The sequence below is a fragment of the Rhizophagus irregularis genome, chromosome 30 (assembly GCF_026210795.1).
Source record: "Rhizophagus irregularis chromosome 30, complete sequence".
In the NCBI taxonomy this organism is placed as follows: Eukaryota; Fungi; Glomeromycota; class Glomeromycetes; order Glomerales; family Glomeraceae; genus Rhizophagus; species Rhizophagus irregularis.
Genome location: NC_089458.1, coordinates 781,495 through 801,256, shown reverse-complemented (window position 1 = coordinate 801,256; position 19,762 = coordinate 781,495). Strand labels below are relative to the sequence as shown.

Genomic DNA, 19,762 nt, shown 5'->3' with positions numbered 1-19,762 from the left:
ATAATTAGAATTAGCAAGCTATCTATCGGTGCTAGAGACATAGTACCATTCGACGCGTCTCAATGAGACGAATCCAATAAATATAAATTCGTCCGTGTATGACCACTGGATGGCGAATAATATTAAGTTTCGCATTTTTTTAAAAATTTCGAGCGTTAAAAATTAAAATTCTGATACATGAATTTATTTGTCGTCCAATGGTCGTACAAATATGAATTAGAATTCATTGGATTCGTCTCGATGAGATGAGTCGAATGGTGGTAAAATCACATCTCTAGCATTGATAGATAGTTTGCTATTAATGCCAATTTTTTATAAATTATTTAGCATAAATTAACTTACGATCTATTAATCATCATCTCATCAAGACAAATCCAATAAGGCCTAATTTATATTTGTATGACCATTGGATGACAAATAAATTCATGTATCAGAATTTTTAATTTTTAACGCTCAAAAATTTTAAAAAAATGTGAAACTTGACATTATTTACCATCCAGTGGTCATACATAAGGATGGCAATGGTCGGTCATGGTCAGTTATCGGTCGGTCATAACTGATTATGGGTCTTTGACCGACCGAACATTTTTGCTGACCATTTTTCTGACCGTTTAACCGACCATTTAACCATTTTTTTTAGTGAATTTAATTAAGAAAAAATGTTAAAAAGGTTTTTTTCTATTAAATCTGCTAACAAAAACATTATACAACTTTTTTTATTGATTAAGTTCATAAAAAAAGTGTTAAATGAATAGGGTTGGTTAAATGGTTAGTTAACGATCGGTTAAATGATCAGTTAAATGGTTGATCAAACGGTTGGTCAAAAATGGTCGGTCAGAGCTTTTGACTGACCAATATCAATCACGGTTATTAACTGGTCATAACCAGTTATGACCGTAACCATTGCCATCCCTAGTCATACATGGACGAATTTATATTCATTAGATTCATCTCACTGAGACGCATCAAATGGTGCTAAGATCATATCTCTAGCACTGATAGATAGCTTTCTAATTCCAATTATTTATAAATCATTTAGCGTGGGTTAACATGTGATTTATCAATGCTAGAGACATGATTTTACCGCCATTCAATGCGTCTCATTAAGACAAATCCAATGATATATAGCTCGACTTTGTATGATTACTAGATAGATGGCTATTCGATTTTTCGCATTTTTATAAAAAATCAGATTAAATTAAACTGAATCGCCAGTTTTTTAGTTCTAATACCCAAACTAAACTGAATCGAATTTTGAGCCAGTTTCAGATCGGTTTTCCAGTTTAGCCTGAACCGTTCGGAGCTTTATGCATCATGACATATGGGCTGATTTGTCTACCTTTAATTAAAATATTGATTTTATTACATTTTTATTATACAAAATACTATATAATATACAGTAAATTGGGGATGAGTATTAAAAAATTTTTATTTAATGTTATTATACTATAATTTGGTAAATATTTCTTTTAAATTAATATAATTCTTAGCACTTACTATATATGTTAAAAATTTGTATTTCAACTTTAAACGTAAATATCTCCAGATCCAGTGATCCAATCGGCAAGCTCTTTTTTCGTTCATATAGACCAGATCAAGGGCTTTCCAAAGAGCCTAAATTTATAAAAAATGGATTAGTGGATCCCAAGATATTTGCATTTAAGCATGTTAAAAAGTTCGTACCTCAACTTTAAATGTAAATATCTCTGGATCTAATGATTCAATCGGCGAGTTCTTTTTTCGCCTATAAAGTCCAGAACAAGGGCTTTTCAACGAGCCTAAAATTATAGAAAACGGATCAGTGAATCTTGATATATTTGCATTTAAAGATAGTAATACAAACTCCGACATAAAATAATTATTTTTATTGTTTAAAAATATCTATTATGATACCATCTTTTATATGATATTTTTATTATATTTTTATAAACATTTATAGCTGCTAAGACTATATAAATTTTTATTTTACTTTATATTTTATTAAAATATATTTACTTTTTAATAATATATGTTAAAAATTCCATATATATAAGAAATGGGTTTTTTATTAGTGAAATGGGTTTTTTCACAGCTTTTTTACATTTAATAATTTAAGTTTCGCAAATGTAAATTTTTGTTCAACTTATTATTTAGTCAAGTGATCATCAATCAGATGATTTTTTGGTATTACAAAACAATTTTGAGTAACAAAAATTATGAAAATCAATTTAATAACTCCTTTTAATGCAGAGTAAACAAATCAGCCCATATGAGGTATATTTTCTATATCTTGTATATATGCAATTAATTGATTGCAATTTTTTTTTTAACATAATTAATATTAAATGTTTACACTATATTCTTTATTTTCTACAGTAAATTCAAAGTCTTTAAAACTATTTGATCTTTGGGATTGTAAAAGCCATAATTGAGTTTTCAAAGTGTACTTGTTTTTTTTTTGCAAGACCTTTACTAGCACGTTTAATTTGTGTGATTCTTTATAAAATTTAATTTACATTACCTTTGTGATTTTTATTGATGCATTTTAATTGAAGTTCAAAGAGATGAATTTCAAAAATAGCAATTCTATTATCTAATATTATAATCCAGTAAAATAATATTAAAATACATTTTATTATAATTTTTTTTAAATAATAAATATATAGTAACTTAGCGAATATAATAAAAATTAGAAAAAAAATTTTGGTATTATCATAGTTCAGTGATTTGTCCATTATTCTAATTGGTCCATAAAATTTAGGGGTTATTTTTAAAATTTAGGGTTAGAGTAAAGATTAGCGTATATAAATATCAAATTATTTATATTATATTTACATATCTTACTAAATTTCTTAACAAAAGTATTTGAAAAATATATTAAAAATACATAAAAGATATTTTTCTGAAATATTATAAGATGTCTATAAGCTATTATTATAGCAAATGAAAATAGAATTTAATGATAAATTTTTATTTTAATTAATAACTAAAGATGCAATAAATGTATTGTACTTAAATTTTTACTTTTACTTTATTAGTATATATATAATTTTTTCATTTTGAAAAATGTCTGCATATCCATCATTGATCATCCTCTGTAATATTATATTTAATTATTAATAATTAAACTTCCATCATTTAATATTATATTTTAATTAGCTAATGCTCATTTTATATGGAAGTAAAAAAGTAAAGTCTTATATTAAACTAATATTATATATGTTCTTATTTTATCATGAAGTTTAACTAAATGGAATCTTGTATTTAATCAATAAGTATTAAAAATTTGCATTCATTAAGCAATAAAAAAATAAATACTTAAATATTGCAATATTTTATTATTTATTATTTAATTTTTTAAGCATTTTTTTTTTAATACTTTAATTTAACATTTATAGGTATTTTTTCAATACATTTTATATTTAATAAGTGCTATTTATGAATATTCAATAAATACTTTGATAAATATTATAATGTTTAATTTATTATTAAATAAAATTATTAATAAAATATTGAAAATAACTTATAGTATGCGAAAAAAATAATTATAATAAAAATTATATGTTAAAAATCTTTAATAATTTCTGCAATATACATCTACTTGGCAAATAATTTTACCTGATATCACAGTAAACATATTTATATGACAGTCATTTTTTTATGTGTTTATTTACGATTAATTATGCTTTAGCTATAATAATATGACTTATAGAATTTTGCGCAATGTCATATCAAGGTAGCTACATTATGAGAAAATAGTCTTTATCCTATAAAGAATTTGTGGAACATATTGAAAAGGTGTGTAGAGAGGCAAGTTAATAAACTGGTAGTAAAAAAATCAATTACTATAGATATTTTTCAGAATATAATTCGAAAAGAATGGAAAAGAATTGAACTGGAAATTTTTATTAATTTAATTAAAAGTATGTCATTAAGATTAGAACAAATAATTAAAGGTAATGGCAATAAGATAAATTATTAATTAAGCTTAGTCAAATTTTTTCGCAGTATAATAAAACATATATATATATTTAAATTTTTATGAATACTCAATAAATATTCATTATACAATAAACAAAAATATTATTATAATTATTTTTTTTGTGAATTGTATTTACGTAAATTCTAATATATATTATATTACTTATGTTTTATGGGCATTCGTATTTAGTTATATGATAAGTACGATAGATAAGACGGTAGACGGGGATAAGCTAAATTTCAAATTTTGGCAATTTTATGATTTAAAACTTACATGAATGCTTTTATGTCGTATTAAATTTAAACATCCAAATTATTAGTATTTAGCCTTTCTATTATTAAAGATGTTACCCAAAATTTAGTAGTTTTTGAAACTGTCAAAATTGAAACTTGGTAAAACTATTTCTGAAATTTTTTATTTTTCAAAACTGATAAAACTGGTAAAATTAATTTGAAAGTTGAAACTAATAAAACTAATCTGAAACTAGTAAAACTAATCCAAAACTGATAAAACTAATTTGAAATTGATAAAACTAATCCAAAACTAATAATTAATCTAAAATTAGTAAAACTGATTAAAATTAATAAAAAAAATTCAAAATTAGTAAAAATTAATTATTATAATAAATTATTACAAATAGTTTTTATTTTTTAATTTAAAGAAAAAACTATTTCGCAATAATTTTATTAATTATTATAATAAAAAATGTTATGAATCGCTCTTTATTATTTATTTAACAAAAAACTATTGGAATAGTTTTTATTCTTTAAATTTAAAGAAAAATCATTTCACAACAAAACATAAAATAATAACAGATATAAATTAGATTATCTGATCCAGAACTGTCTAATATTTATATATATGTCCTATAATATCACTGCATCAGAAAGATTTGTTATGATTCTTATTTTCCTCAGAGTGTAAAAATAACAGAAGATAAGGTCTATATGTTGATACATATGTTATTTAAAATAAATTACTATAGATTAATTCTATAAATTTAGATAAATATAGGGCCTAGACTCATCATTAAACTATCACGATTAATTAAGGCCATTGCAAATTGTGCATTACTTGATTGTATATTTCATTAAACAAAAAAAATGTTGACAAGGTATTCCAAAGTTAATAATTGTGAAGCATGTGTATAAAAAAGATCCATCATTTAAAATCAAAATATGATGATTCCAATTTGAAACCATAGGTCTAATAATTCACAAAGATGTAATATATTGCTGTTCTACATATTCCAAATTTCCAATAATGTTTTCAAGTTAATTTGCAGTTTTTTATACATTTCTTCAAGATATCCTTTAGTTGTATTATTAATTTCACTCTGTAACTAATTATTTAATTACAAATTAGTGAATAATTAATAAATAAAAGCAAATAAAAAGTTATCAAAATTACTTACATTAATATATTTTTCAAGGTTGCTATCAAATTATTGAACTGTATATAAGAAACTTTTAGAAATCTAAATACGAATTTTATTATGCATATTAGGTAACAAATAATTCTGAATTTCTTAATGAAACATTTAGTTGTTTTTGCAATTGCTAATTAATCAAAATATTATTTGCTTCCAAATCACATCAGTCCATTAGAATATTAAATAATTGGCAAAGTCCAGTACTTCGATTTGTATAAGATGCAATAATAGAATTCATTGCTTCTACTTGTGAAATACTTTGAATACCAGCAGTAAATATTTTACGATTATAACAAAGTGCCCATATAGTTTAATTTTGGTCTAATACTTAATTTAAATATGGAACTGCTAATGGATAATTATTTTTCAATTTTTTCCAATAGAAATTAAACTTTTCAATATTCAAACTGTTTCATGCTTAATAAAATCTTTATAAAATTAAGTAAAATTTGATCCAAGAACACTTTTTAATTTCTTTTGAATATTTTGATCAATATGATAAATACAAATAAAATGCACTGTTGTATTAAAAACACTTTTAATAGCTCAAAATATAGTGGGATTTCTATCAGTATATATTGAATATGACACAATATTTCCAGTAGCAATTTTAATATTTTCATAAATTTATTTAAATGTTGCTTCAGTTTCATCATCAACTAAAGTACATGCAACCAATTTGGTATAATTATCACAGTCAATACAAATAATAATATTTAAGGTCAAATCATAGCGATTTTTTTTGTATATTAAATCATTAATTACAATATCATGATATTGTAACCAGAGTTGTTTTTGTGTTAGAAACATCCAAAATATTGAAGAAAGTCTTCCATCTGTTTTATTAAACGAGCTTGATAATACCATTCTGGATTTTTAATTTGATATTCTCTCAATAAATTAAGCAAATTTATTGCATTATGTTGTAATACAGTAGGTATTAAAGGTTTGCATTCTTGAATAGAATTATAAAGTGTTTTAGAATGTATATACTGTTGTAAATACTTTGCTTGCAGCAAATTTTGAATAATTTTAGCACCAATTGAAGGTCTACCATATGTCATATAAAATTTTATATCAGTTTTTATTTCTTTAGAAAAATGTCAGTATTTTAGTGAAGTTTTATGTATACAGTCGGAACTCTATGTACCGATGCTGTTGTTTTGAGAAAAAATATCGGTATATCAGATTATCGGTTCATTATGAAAATTTTGTATACCGATATTATTATATTATGTTGATCAATATTGGTATATAAAAATTTTTTGTGATCGTTTGTATAACAAAAAATCTTAAATTGAACGAAAAATAAAATTTAATGGTTTATGGCAATAATAATTGAAATTTATTATCATTATTACAGTATACTGTATTAGAATATTAGCATAACTAATTAAGACTATTTAATAGTACATATTATTGAATAAAACTATCTAGGGGTTAGATAAATAAACGGGGGGTCCAACTCAAATGTTACACAGGCTAATCATTGAAATCATTGACCGCCAGAACTGTCACTCTCATATATTGGTTACACAAACGAATTTTCATATTAAAATTTCACTTTTTTTTTATTTTTTCAACACGTACACATAGAAAAGCAGCCGATCCCTGAAGCCAAAGAGGTTGTATATGCTAGCTACATATAGGCGAAGTTTTTTCATTAAAATTAGATCACTGGTTGCTTTGTTCTTAATTTTATATGTTTTTTGCTCTTTTATGATAGTAAGTTAAAATTATATCCTTTTTTTCGAGATTTCAACAAGTATATACTAAATATTTTTACGTGAAACATTTTAAAATAGCTTTTTCTTCTTTTATTATGTATTATTTTCAAGTGTGTAAATAAACTTTTATATGTTTTTGAGGTATTTCAAACAGCCGATCCAAAATTTTAAAAAATATAGACAGAATATTTCGAAAAAAAAATATTTTCGTGTAGTTTCACATTTCGTCATTACCGATTTATCATTTTTTTTCATAGATTATATTGATTATCGGCAGATCTTTCACTTTAAACATGGGGTAATATTTAATTTTAATAGTAACACATAGTAATTTACATATGGCTTCAGTTCTGGCGATCACTGATCAGTCTGTGTAACATTTGAGTTGGACCCCCCGTTTATTTATCTAACCCCTAGAAACTATCTAATGTTGTTTACTTTGCGTTATTAATGTATAATGTCAATACTTGACGTCTTAATTTCTTTAAGACATTTAATAATTCTGGGTTAATAGAAGTATCTGATGAGTATTCAAAAAATAAAACAAGATCATCCAAGTGACCCAGGGCTTCTTTAGTAGAAATCACTTCAAAGGATTCTTCAGTTTCTGGTTCGGCTATTTTGGTATTCTTGGATTTCACCATAAGACACGATTTCTTCATCAGTTAACCCTTCACCACCTTTCAAGTTGTCATCTATATGAAGAAATTCTGTTACGTCCATGTGATCATCAAATGGAAGTTGGTAAATCAACTCTTGTATCTCCATTTCATTATGAATTTCATCATGCGAAATACTTGATCATCATCTTCAATTTCACCATCCATCTCATCCTGCGAAGAATTCCCGATGCTTTCCAACAATTAAAAATCGTCTGCTGACTTACAGAATTCCAAGCATTTTTGCTAAAATTAATAGCATCATAAATATTTAGTGGAACAGTCTCTTTTCTTAATTCTTGTGAAATTTCATATGCCTCGATCCTGTTTCTAATGAGTAATTTTCGATATTGTGCCTGAATTATTAAAGAATTACATAATTAATACAATGTAATTTGAATTTAGATTGTAAAATTTTACTGTTTTTAAATTAATTAAAAAACTATTACTCACTTTAAAAGAATTAATTATTCCTGCATCACAAGGCTGCAAATGCGCTGTAGTATTTGGTGGCAAAAAATGCACAGCCACATTTGTTAAATTTGTATTTTCATCTATGATATGCACTGGTGCATTATCAACCAGTAAAAGAATGTGGCGGCCTTGTAATCGCATCTGTCTGTCCAATTTTGTGAGATAATCATTCCATATCGGAACCTGCATCCAAGCAGTTGAATTCCAATAATAATTAACTGGTAAATCTTCCTTTTTTTTTCCATGTAAGATTCGTAGTTTTTGATAAGTATGGATAAAAAGTGGCTTTAATTTCTCCGTCCCAGTTGCATTGCATGTAAGCAGGAGTGTAACACGTTTTTTTGATTTTTTTTTCCGGAAAGTGGGCCTTGTGCTAATGTCTTTGATGGTTCAAGATCCCAATACAATCCTAAAATATAAACAGTAAATATTAGAATATTATTTAATTATTTTAAAGAAAATTTAGGATTACCTGTTTCATCGCAATTGAAAACATCATTTAAATCATAATCTTTAATGATTTCACGTAAAATCTTCCTTTCTTCGTCTAATGTTTCCAATGGAGCACTTTTTGCTTCACCCCACTTAACATACTGTTTTAAACTGCGACGTTCTTTAAATCCATTAATCCATCCATTAAGCTGCAAAATTATTAACTTCAAACTGTTGTGCAAAAAATTTAGCTTTTTCACGTAAAATATCAGTATTAATAACAAGATCTGCAGCAAGTGCATTAGTTATCCATAATGAAAGAGCCTCCTCTACTTGAGGGAAGCGAACAGGCTTTTCCCTCTGTTTATTTGACTCTTCTGAGTCTGGATTTACATTCAGCCACTTTTCTTTCTTTTTTAAGATATCAGAAACTGTATTTTGCTTAATATTATACAAGGTGGCAAGTCCTTCTTGAGTAGGCCGTAGCGTGTTTTGATAATCTAAACAGAGTTGTCTTTTTTGTGCATGTGTTAAAACGACTCTTTTCTTTGTTTGAGAAGCATCTTGAGTTAACTTCCTTTTTACTTGTAGTTGAGACATGATTTCTAAAGCAAACAAAGATGCACTACGACGCGTTAAGTAAGGTTATATACTGGTGTAACCTAAAATATTGGTACATCTTACTATATGTTAATTAAAAGGGGACAAAGAAAAGTATCGATACATGTTACATCGTGAAACAATATGTAATATTGGTACAACAAGGATTTTTTACTAGTTGTGAAATGGGACACGAAAATTCTATCAGTACATGAAAATATCGGTCTATACGATATCGGTACATAGAGGCCTGACTGTATATGGATTCAATGAATGATTGTGATTAGCAGAAAATGTTTTAGTTCAATTCAAACTAGCTTTTCAGGGATATCCAATTGAATTTAAAGTACGTTGATGCTGCTTTGATAAATTAGTTGTTTTATTTAGTCTATAATTACCTGAAAAAATACATGAGTAAGTTCTTTTAACAAGGCGTTGTAAACTATCCTTTAAAGTAATATAATCTCCTCTGCATTTTCTTATAGCAAAACCTTTTGATAGCACATATTCATCAAAAATTTATTAACTTCCTCCCATGAGTCAAATTCTTTACCAATACTCAATACTTGTATGTTTCTCACTTTTATTTTCTAATCCACTTTTGTAATCTTCATAATTGTTATCATTAGAACTATTATAAAGAAAGCCTAAAAAAATATATATATGTAAATAAAGGTTTCAGTTAGTATATAATTAATAGCTATTCTCTAATCCTAACCCTAATCCTAATTCTAACTTTAACATTAACTTCAACTAATCTTAACCCTAATCTTAATCTTAATCTTAACCCTAACCCTAATCCTAACCTTAACTCTAATTAATTAATTAAAACCAAAAAAAAACTCTCTAAAACCAAGCAAATAAGAAGCATACTTATATTAGATTTCTGATCAAATTCAGCCATATTAAAATTACATTATTAAAGGATAGTAGTGATATTAAAAATAAAAATGAATAAAATGAGTGAAAAAGATGTATCATATGTTCTTTTTCATGCAATTTTATAAGAGTAAATAAAATATATGAATCAATGATGAAAATAAACAAGTAATGAAATAAATTTGTAAATGAAATAGAAGATGTAAATAAAACAAATGAAATGAAAGAGAAAGAATGTAAGAAAGGCGTGAGAAAAAGATTTAAAAGCTGATAAATCAATCAGTACTCAGTAGTATAAAAATAGTCGACATGTAATCATCACATGACAAATTACATAAATATCAAAATTTTATAAAATTTAATTTTAAAATTTTAAAATTTAAAATTTTATTAAACAGATGGTTATAATAACTAGTGGTTAATCATAGTTATTACCTTATTTAAAAACAATTCTAAAATAAATTTTTTTTTACATTTTACTTAGAAAAGTATAATAAAAAATATTTTAATATAAAATCAATATTTTTTGCATTACTAAATGTAAAACACCAATCAAGTAAAATTCTACATCCATTTTAATATTATATATTATATGAAAATTCATTTTGTTTATGTTTTAAAGATTAACTAATAAATTTGAATATAAATATTCATTATATCCTAAAATTTTCTAATAATTTGCAATAATTTTACAAATTTTTCAAAATGGTTTATTTTTTAAATTTTAAATTACAATAGTTAATATGTAAAAATAACTAAGTAAATAAGTATTATAATTAAATTTTTTTATAATTATAATTAAAGAAATAATTTATTTATCGCACGTGCGATGCAAATTTTTATGTTTATCATTGCCATTTTAAGGGGGGTGGCGATGTATAAGCAGGTTGATCAACATAAATAATTTACAAAAAAGGAAAGTGGCGATGCATCGCACGTGCGATGAATAAATTTACTCATAATTAAATATATTAATTACATCTAATTTTAAATTATTTTTATCAAATATTTGATTAATTATAATAGCTAATTTTATTAATTCAATATAACAGTTGTCAAATCGATTGCACTACCTTACAATATAACTTCAAACCAATGATCTTGAAGCATTGGAACTTATAGACTCATATAGGAAGCTTAATAAAAAAATACTAGGAAACACTTATCACAAAAAAGGAGTTAGCATGAGATTAGATCAAATCTGAGTATCTGAAACTCACAGTAATAATGTATTAAATTTCTCAATTACTCTCTCGATGTTTATCACATATAGTGACTATGCATTATTACAGTAACTATAGACACCTCTGACCTTATATGAAATAATAGGAAAAATACAGTATATGATAAATTATTTACTGGTAATGCCCACACTAGAGTCATATATGACTGCGATAATATTGAAAAAGCGATATGAAAAAACTTCCAACTCAATATAAAAGATCAGATAGACTCACTTGACCAAGACGTCCTTGAAGAAAAAGCCAATTTTATAAAGTACTCTCAGAAAGACATAGATAGATATTGGGACCAACTTAACAGTATTATAATAAATGCAGCAGATAAAGAACTACCCAGAAAAATTCTCAGACTACACAATTCCTTTAAGCGTTATAACAAGAAAAAGTTGAGTCCAGAATTAAGGTTGCTTGCCGAAACCTAGGGGTTTAGGCAAGATGGCGTTTCGCCGAAAAGCGAAATTCTGCCGAAACTATATTAAAGTTATATTAAAAAACTGGCGAAACTTTAGAGAAAGGCGAAACTGCCGAAACTTATTATAAATGCCAAAACTGCTGAAACTCTGCTGAAACTATAATAAATCTATAGTAAAATTTTGACGAAACTAATCATAGGATTTTGAAGAGGTTTAGACAAGCAACCTTATCCAGAATAACATACAAACAAATTACTTAGTTTATTACATAATTATTATCATAAGACCCCAGACATCTCTTATAGAACTTATAACTGACTTTTTGCCAAAAAAGATCCAATTTACTCTTTTTTTATTTTCCATTTTTTTTGCAATTATCTCGGTATCCAGTGATCTGATTCATGCGGATTTTTTTTATTTTGTAGAGTTCAATGAGAGCTACAAAACAAAAAAATGTTTGTACAAATTGGACTACTGGATGCTGAAATAATCGCAAAAAACTGATTTTTTTTTGTGAAATTTAGGTCAATCTGCGAAAAAGTTGCCACTGAGTTGTATATGTAATGTCTGGAATTCTAGTATCATGGCAACTGACAGATGATAACAAATGAGAATGCCAAATCTAGATGGACAAGAAAAATTACCAAATATAACCTAGATTATGCTACATCAACTGAAGATAATAATAAGTATAACATAACCATGTATGACATTTTTTCAGAGCATATAGGCTGATTTGTCTACCTTTAATTAAAATATTAATCTTGATATATTCGTGTTTAAAGATGGTAATATAAATTCTGACATAAAATAATTATTTTTGTTGTTTGAAAATATCTATTATGATACCATCTTTTATATGATATTTTTATTATACTTTTATAAACATTTATAGCTACTAAGGTTATATAAATTTTTATTTTACTTTATTTTTTATTAAAATATACTTACTTTTTAATAATATATATTAAAAATTCCATATATATGAGAAATGGATTTTTTATTAGTGAAATGGGTTTTTTCACAGCTCTTTTACATTTAATAATTTAAGTTTTGCAAATGTAAATTTTTGTTCAACTTATTATTTAGTCAAGTAATCATCAATCAGATGATTTTTTGGTATTACAAAACAATTTTGAGTAACAAAAATTGTGAAAATCAATCAATAACTCTTTTTAATGCAGAGTAAACAAATCAGCCCATATAGCTTGTAACACTTTGTTGATTAATGCAGATAAAGTTCCTATTATTGATGACGAGATTATTAATAAAATGACTTTTTAGGATCGTACCTACAGTGAAATGAAAATTACCTTTATAAATTTAATTAAAAGTATAATTTTTTGTGAGTTATCAGCATATACGTCCTTAATTTTTAAAAATCAAAATTTACAAGAAAAAATTCTTAGTTTTGTTAAGGAATTTTATTTTTGAAAAAAGTTGGAATTTTTGGATTGATAGAAAAAGAAAAAGAAAAAGAAAAAGAAAGGAGATTAAAAATTAATCTTAAGAAAGTTGAAGAAAATCTTAATGAAGATAAATATATTGATCCAAATAGAAAACTTAATTAGCTTAACCTTTTTAGTGATTTAGAAAGTTTATAATCAAATTTATATTTTGAATGAATATGCAGGGTTTTATAGTTTACGCTCTGCTTTTTTTAATTTTTTAGGGAGGTACGTAGTTGACTGGTGGTCAGTAGTTATAAGGAGATGAAATAAAAAATTAATTTTATCCTAAAAGTCAGGTTTTTAGAGCAAGATTGATAGAACGTCTTAAGTGTATGTTTAGAGCTCTGAACAAGTCGAGTCAAGTCGAGTTATATGTAAACTCAATTCGACTTGAATTAAATCGAGTCGAGTCGAGTTAAAATTATAAAAAATATAAACCTAACTTGATTCTAGTCAAGTTGACCCGTCAAATTGAATTGAGTCGAGTCAAATTAAATCATGTGATTTTCTTCAGCTATGCTGATCATTTCCTTTTTTGGCTATAGCCATTTCACAAAATTCCATTTTTGTAATTTTCAAAAAATTTCGTCTCGGATTTTGTGTAGCATAATTTCCAAAAAAGGAAATTCCATAAATTTGGCTGGAATTATGTTTAATTCAGCTTAACTCGACTCGACTCAATTTTATTAAATTATTAACTCGATTCGAATCGATTTGATTTGATTGTAATTTTCAACTCGACTCGACTTGACCAACTCTTGAGTCAACTCAACTTGTTTCAGAGCACTATTCACTTACATTTTAAAATCCTGTTTAATTTTACCATATACTTAACAGTTACATAAAAAAAACTTACCACTGAATTACATTTACTTTTTTTAATTTATAAAGAAAAACCTTATAAATTCAACCAGTTTTTTTGACTTTTCTATGTAATTTTTACCTTAGGCTTGTGGGTGACCTTTATTAGAAGTAAGCAAGGTCCTCCAATATACTATATCAACTAGTTGTTTATTAGGCCGGCGTATCCGTATAAATGGAAATAATATCGCAAATTAGCATTACTCCCTATATAAGGAAGAATAGCTAAATGGTATCGTGATGTAGCCCACTTGTGTACATCTAGAATAGATAATTTAACGGTTGCTAATGATCTGGAGCTTGCCAAAGTAAATCATTGGGCTTTTTTACTGGATATTGTACCAGATGCACATCAAAGACAGATCATTTTCATCAGGAAGCCAACAGCTGATACAAATATATGGTCAATAAACAAGGTTACCAAATTACATTATCACGTGAAGGGGATTTTAGTGAATTATCATTTAGGATTCAATAATAATGGAACTATTAGATGGCAGAATACAGGACAATCCATACCAGCTAACTGCTATAAAGTAGCAATATTAGATAAAAATTCCAATATGTGTAGTTAGAACTTTCCTAGCAAATAGTTATTATCAATCTATCATATCTCAATATCCAATAATAGGTCAACAACATCATTTCCAGATCCAGAAATTATTTTACCATTAGTTGTGAACATATGGATTCACAGATAGATAGATGATGATAACTTAAAATCGCGATTAATGGAAATTAGAAATATACTAGTAGAGAGAACAGTGGTTGAATATTATACAGATGATTCACTTAAGTCAAGTACCCCACATTAATGGAAAAACAAGATTCTAATTTAGTATACTCAAACATGGGAGCGGCATTTTGTATTAATAATGAAGCACAGTTAATCGTTAGTTAAGTCTTATCTTTATGTCATCCCCATATGATCAGAATTAGTGGCAATTCTTATGGCATTATTCACTGACCCCATGAATGCAAAAATTAAGATTTATATAGATAGTCAAAATGCAATACATATGATTAATAACCAAAACAATAAATTGAGTAGGAAATTATTGAAGTAATCAAATTCTTTAATTCTACTCAAGATAAATATTCTTTTACAAGAAAAAAAAATGGATCTAGTAGTGAAAGTTAAGGGACACAGTGGAGATGTAATAAATGAAATGGTAGATAAATTAGCAAAGAATGCATGTAGTAGCAACTCTTATTTTAATAATAGATTTAACTATAGCAATAGAATAGTTAGATATTTTCCAACATTCAAACAGTTTCCAATTGAATACAATTTAAGGAAATTTATTAAAACTCTAATGAATATTAGAATGGCCGTCAATGTTAAAAAATAATGGACATGAGACACCAATAGCCTGGAATATAACTTGAAATTTGATTCATAAATATAAAGGATTTAATTGTATTTCATCAAAAAAACATTGGTATTTAATATTTATTGTTAAATTATTTACTAAACTTCTTTCTATAGGTGTTACAAGACTCTGCTTACTTATAGATAAGTCACCTTTAAGCCTAAGGTAAAAATCATATATAAAATTCTTTGCAGATCCTACTATAAAAGGAAATTTTATGTTACATTGTTATGATTTTTTTTTCTTTTTAGCTAATTAACCAATAGAATTTAAGAAAAAAGTAAGATAAAAACTATTAGTAAAGGGCTAATTTTCTATGGTAACCTTTATTATAAGTAAGCAGAGTCCTGGTATTACTCTAATCCAACGAAAACTAGACATATACAAAGATTTTGTTTGTCCCAGATGCAATACTAATAAAGAAGAAAACAGATTTCACTTTATTGAATGTGATGCCAATAAGGATCTATGGCCTATAATTAAAAGCAGAATACAAGATGACTTAATTCTTATAATTCAAAAATTAAGTAATTTACCAAAAAATACATTCAAGGTTATAAGAGAAAAATTAATTCAGTTACTAGAATTACAACATGATGATAATAAATTTATTGATTTTTGCTTATTAGTTTTGAAAGCTAAGATTAATACTAAATTATCCATCATATCAAAACAGACATTTGGATTTTCAGAATTAAAGAATATTTTATTTTTGGCCTCACTTCTGGATTCTTTTATTATTCACTTCAAAGAATTAATTTGGCATAGCATGGGAAAAAAAAAAAGAAATTGAAAGAAAAGATAAATTAAATATATCTGAAAATATGAATTGGTACTTCAAATTCTCTTACCAACAAGCTAAACATCTAAGACAAGATAAACAACAATTAAAAAAGAATAATTTACCAGATTCACAGAAAAACCAAACTGTAATTCTTAATGATATTCAATCTAAACTGAATTCAATACAACAGAAAAATCTATCAGATGAAGATTCCATCTTATTAAAATGTTACAAAGTAGAAAAAAAAGCTCATAACCAGATGTGTTTATTGATTAATAACAATTGGTGGTATAGTTGGGCTTATAAAAAGACAAAAAATATTGTTAACAATATTGTTATAGATTTAACAACAACATAATTTGGATCATTTTACTTTAATTTTTTATTTTATTTTTAATTTTATACTTATTTTATTTTATTTGATTTTTTACTTTTATTTTATTTTATTTGTTATTTTTTACTATTAATTTTTACTTTTATTTTTTTAATTTTATTTTAAATTGCATGTTTATTTTTATTTTCTTTTATTTTCTATTTTATTATTATTTTTATTTATATTTTATTTGTATTTTATTATTATTGTTATTGACTATAAGAGGAAACTCTTTCTGATGATCGCATAGACCATTTTTTCCCAAGAAAATTTCAGCAACTTTTTCGTTAAAAATGGCTTACGATAATAACAACCAACCTTTAGTTGACTATTTAAAGGTTAAATAACATATTAACAACCTCAAAAATAGTTATTTTCTTGACTTTTTGAAGGTTGGTTTAAGAGAATATACCGCAGATAACATGAGTGAAAAACACATAGTTGATACCATTAAACAAACTGCTGGCGAAGACTTAGCACCTTATGAAGCCCTATTATCTGAATTTCAAGATGTTTTCAGTACTTTTGGAGTGAAGAACCTCACCAAACTTTATCACTTTCTCTTTATTATACTTATGTACTCTCAACATTTTCAATTCTTGCTTGGTCAGAAGGTTGATAACTTTTGAAAGTAAAGTTTGATGACGTCATCACAACAAATCAATTACGTATCCAGTTCCACAGAAAATACCTCGATGGATATGGAAATTTATGCATACCCTGAACCCCAATCACAATTACAGCAGCTTATAGCACAAATTGAGTCAAAATAGATTAGATGGAGGATGAGCCCTTTATTCCTGTCTCACCCAAAACTTTTAAAGCAGATGCTGTAGCTTTTACTCTTAAAGGAAAAGGAAGGAAGTGAGTTTTCTATACGAAAGCAGTTAAATAGGACTAGAATAGTGACTCGAGCAGACCAAGCTCATCTTCTCCTAAAATGGATAAAAAGATGAAAAAAACTGTGCCTATTTCAAAAACTAGTCTGTCTTAAAGATGTTAGCCGTAATTCAAAAAAGTGTCATAATACAAAATTTTTATATGCCGTAATTAATTAAGGCTATAAAAATCTTATAGCCGTAATTCAAAATTTTTTAAAAAATAATTAAGGCTAATATCTTTAAGACAATAGATAGCCGTAAGACTCCTAAGAAACAACCTGCTACACTTGCATCCAAAACAATTAGCACTGTGATGACAGGATATAATCCTGAAATTAAGAAGAATATTTGAGAAATTACAGTATATGATATCGCTTGATGGACCAACATTGTCATCCTTGTCAACTTAAAGGCCTGGGATCAAGTTATCGCAATTAAATTTAAATCGCAACAGAAATACACTACTATTACTGTGACAGTGAACCTCAACAAGGCAGCATTAGATCTATGGAATAGTGGAGTATGGACCACTCCACTTGAAGGTTTACCTGTAAGATGGTTTCCGGCTATTTGGATCTGAAACAAAAAAAAGAACGGGAGCGATTCCAGGCAGTGTCAATTGGAATTTCTGTTTCCACTACTATTGCAACTTTATACCTAGAAAACCTTGCTTACTCTATTCTTTGTGGAGTGTAAAGCATTTAAATTAATTCAAGATAAGGTACCCGCAAATTGATAATTTACTACGAATCGTGAGCTGACTTGAATAGAGTTATCGGTAAGGCTTTCAGTTTACCTGAATTTACAGGTAATTGGAAAAGATATTACTCCCTAATTTAAAGCAAAGAAGGAACCGCCATCAGAAGGTGAAACAAGATGATGATTCCAAGGTATCACAGAATAATACTAATACATCTAAATCGGATAAGAAACAAAAGGAGACTAAGTGATCTAAGAAAATTGACAAGAGCTTAGACAGCGTTGACAAACTAACTGTTTTAGCTGAAATTAGATTAATGTTACGAAAATTAGGAGTATCTTGAGGAATTCCGTATAAAATGATCAGTGGGCCTAGTTTTAGAAGTGTAGTAGTTATAGGGCATATGGGCTGATTTGTCTATTCTGCATTAAAAAGAGTTATTGAATTGATTTGCACAATTTTCGTTACTCAAAATTGTTTTGTAATACCAAAAAATCATCTGATTGATGATCACTTGACTTAATAATAAGTTGAACAAAAATTTACATTTGCGAAACTTAAATTATTAAATGTAAAAGAGGTGTGAAAAAACCCATTTCACTAATAAAAAATCCATTTCTCATATATATGGAATTTTTAACATATATTATTAAAAAGTAAGTATATTTTAATAAAATATAAAGTAAAATAAAAATTTATATAGTCTTAGTAGCTATAAATATTTATAAAAGTATAATAAAAATATTATATAAAAAGATGGTATCATAATAGATATTTTCAAACAATAAAAATAATTATTTTATGTCAGAATTTGTATTACCATCTTTAAACGCAAATATATCAAGATTCACTAATCCGTTTTCTATAATTTTAGGCTCATTGGAAAGCCCAGGCGAAAAAAGAGCTTGCCAATTGAATCATTAGATCCAGAGATATTTATGTTTAAAGTTGAGGTACGAACTTTTTAACATGCTTAAACGCAAATATCTTGGGATTCACTGATCCGTTTTTTATAAATTTAGGCTCTTCAGAAAGCCCTTGATCTGGTCTATATAAGCGAAAATAGAGCTTGCCGATTGGATCATTAGATCTGGAGATATTTACGTTTAAAGTTGAGATACAAAATTTTAATATATATAGTAAGTGCTAAGAATTATATTAATTTAAAAGAAATATTTACCAACTTATAGTATAATAACATTAAATAAAAGTTTTTTAATATTCACCCCCAATTTACTGTATATTATATAGTATTTTGTATAATAAAAATGTAATAAAATCAATATTTTAATTAAAGGTAGACAAATCAGCCCATATGGTAGTTTCATTATCAGCTTTTACCTTTTGTTTTTTATTTTTGTTTTTTGTTGTTTTCATTTTATTTTTTTTGGTGCGAAGTGTCATTTGACACAAGTGTGCCTGGATATTCTCATTGCACAGCGGGAGTGGGACACTTTCCTTATTTGTATCTTGTACCGTTACAATATTATCATAAAGTTTCGACCAGTTATACTATAAATA

General features: G+C 26.3%; 3 protein-coding genes across 3 annotated transcripts; 1 reads left to right on the top strand and 2 right to left on the bottom strand.

Annotated features, from left to right (window-relative positions):
- Positions 1-7,554: 7,554 nt before the first annotated feature.
- OCT59_021589 (uncharacterized protein) lies at positions 7,555-7,764 on the bottom strand (the record flags this gene model as incomplete). The annotated part of the gene is made up of 1 exon (XM_066146626.1): positions 7,555-7,764. One exon carries the CDS (start codon positions 7,762-7,764, stop codon positions 7,555-7,557), a length of 210 nt encoding a protein of 69 aa, XP_066005744.1.
- Positions 7,765-8,889: 1,125 nt separating this feature from the next.
- OCT59_021588 (uncharacterized protein) lies at positions 8,890-9,285 on the bottom strand (the record flags this gene model as incomplete). Its single annotated transcript, XM_066146625.1, has 1 exon — positions 8,890-9,285. One exon carries the CDS (start codon positions 9,283-9,285, stop codon positions 8,890-8,892), a length of 396 nt encoding a protein of 131 aa, XP_066005743.1.
- Positions 9,286-16,953: 7,668 nt separating this feature from the next.
- Positions 16,954-17,893, top strand: OCT59_021587 (uncharacterized protein; the record flags this gene model as incomplete). Its single annotated transcript, XM_066146624.1, has 4 exons — positions 16,954-16,998; positions 17,053-17,274; positions 17,439-17,524; positions 17,797-17,893. The coding sequence occupies 4 exons, from the start codon at positions 16,954-16,956 to the stop codon at positions 17,891-17,893; spliced, it is 450 nt and encodes a 149-aa protein (XP_066005742.1).
- Between the last annotated feature and the right edge of the window lie 1,869 nt (positions 17,894-19,762).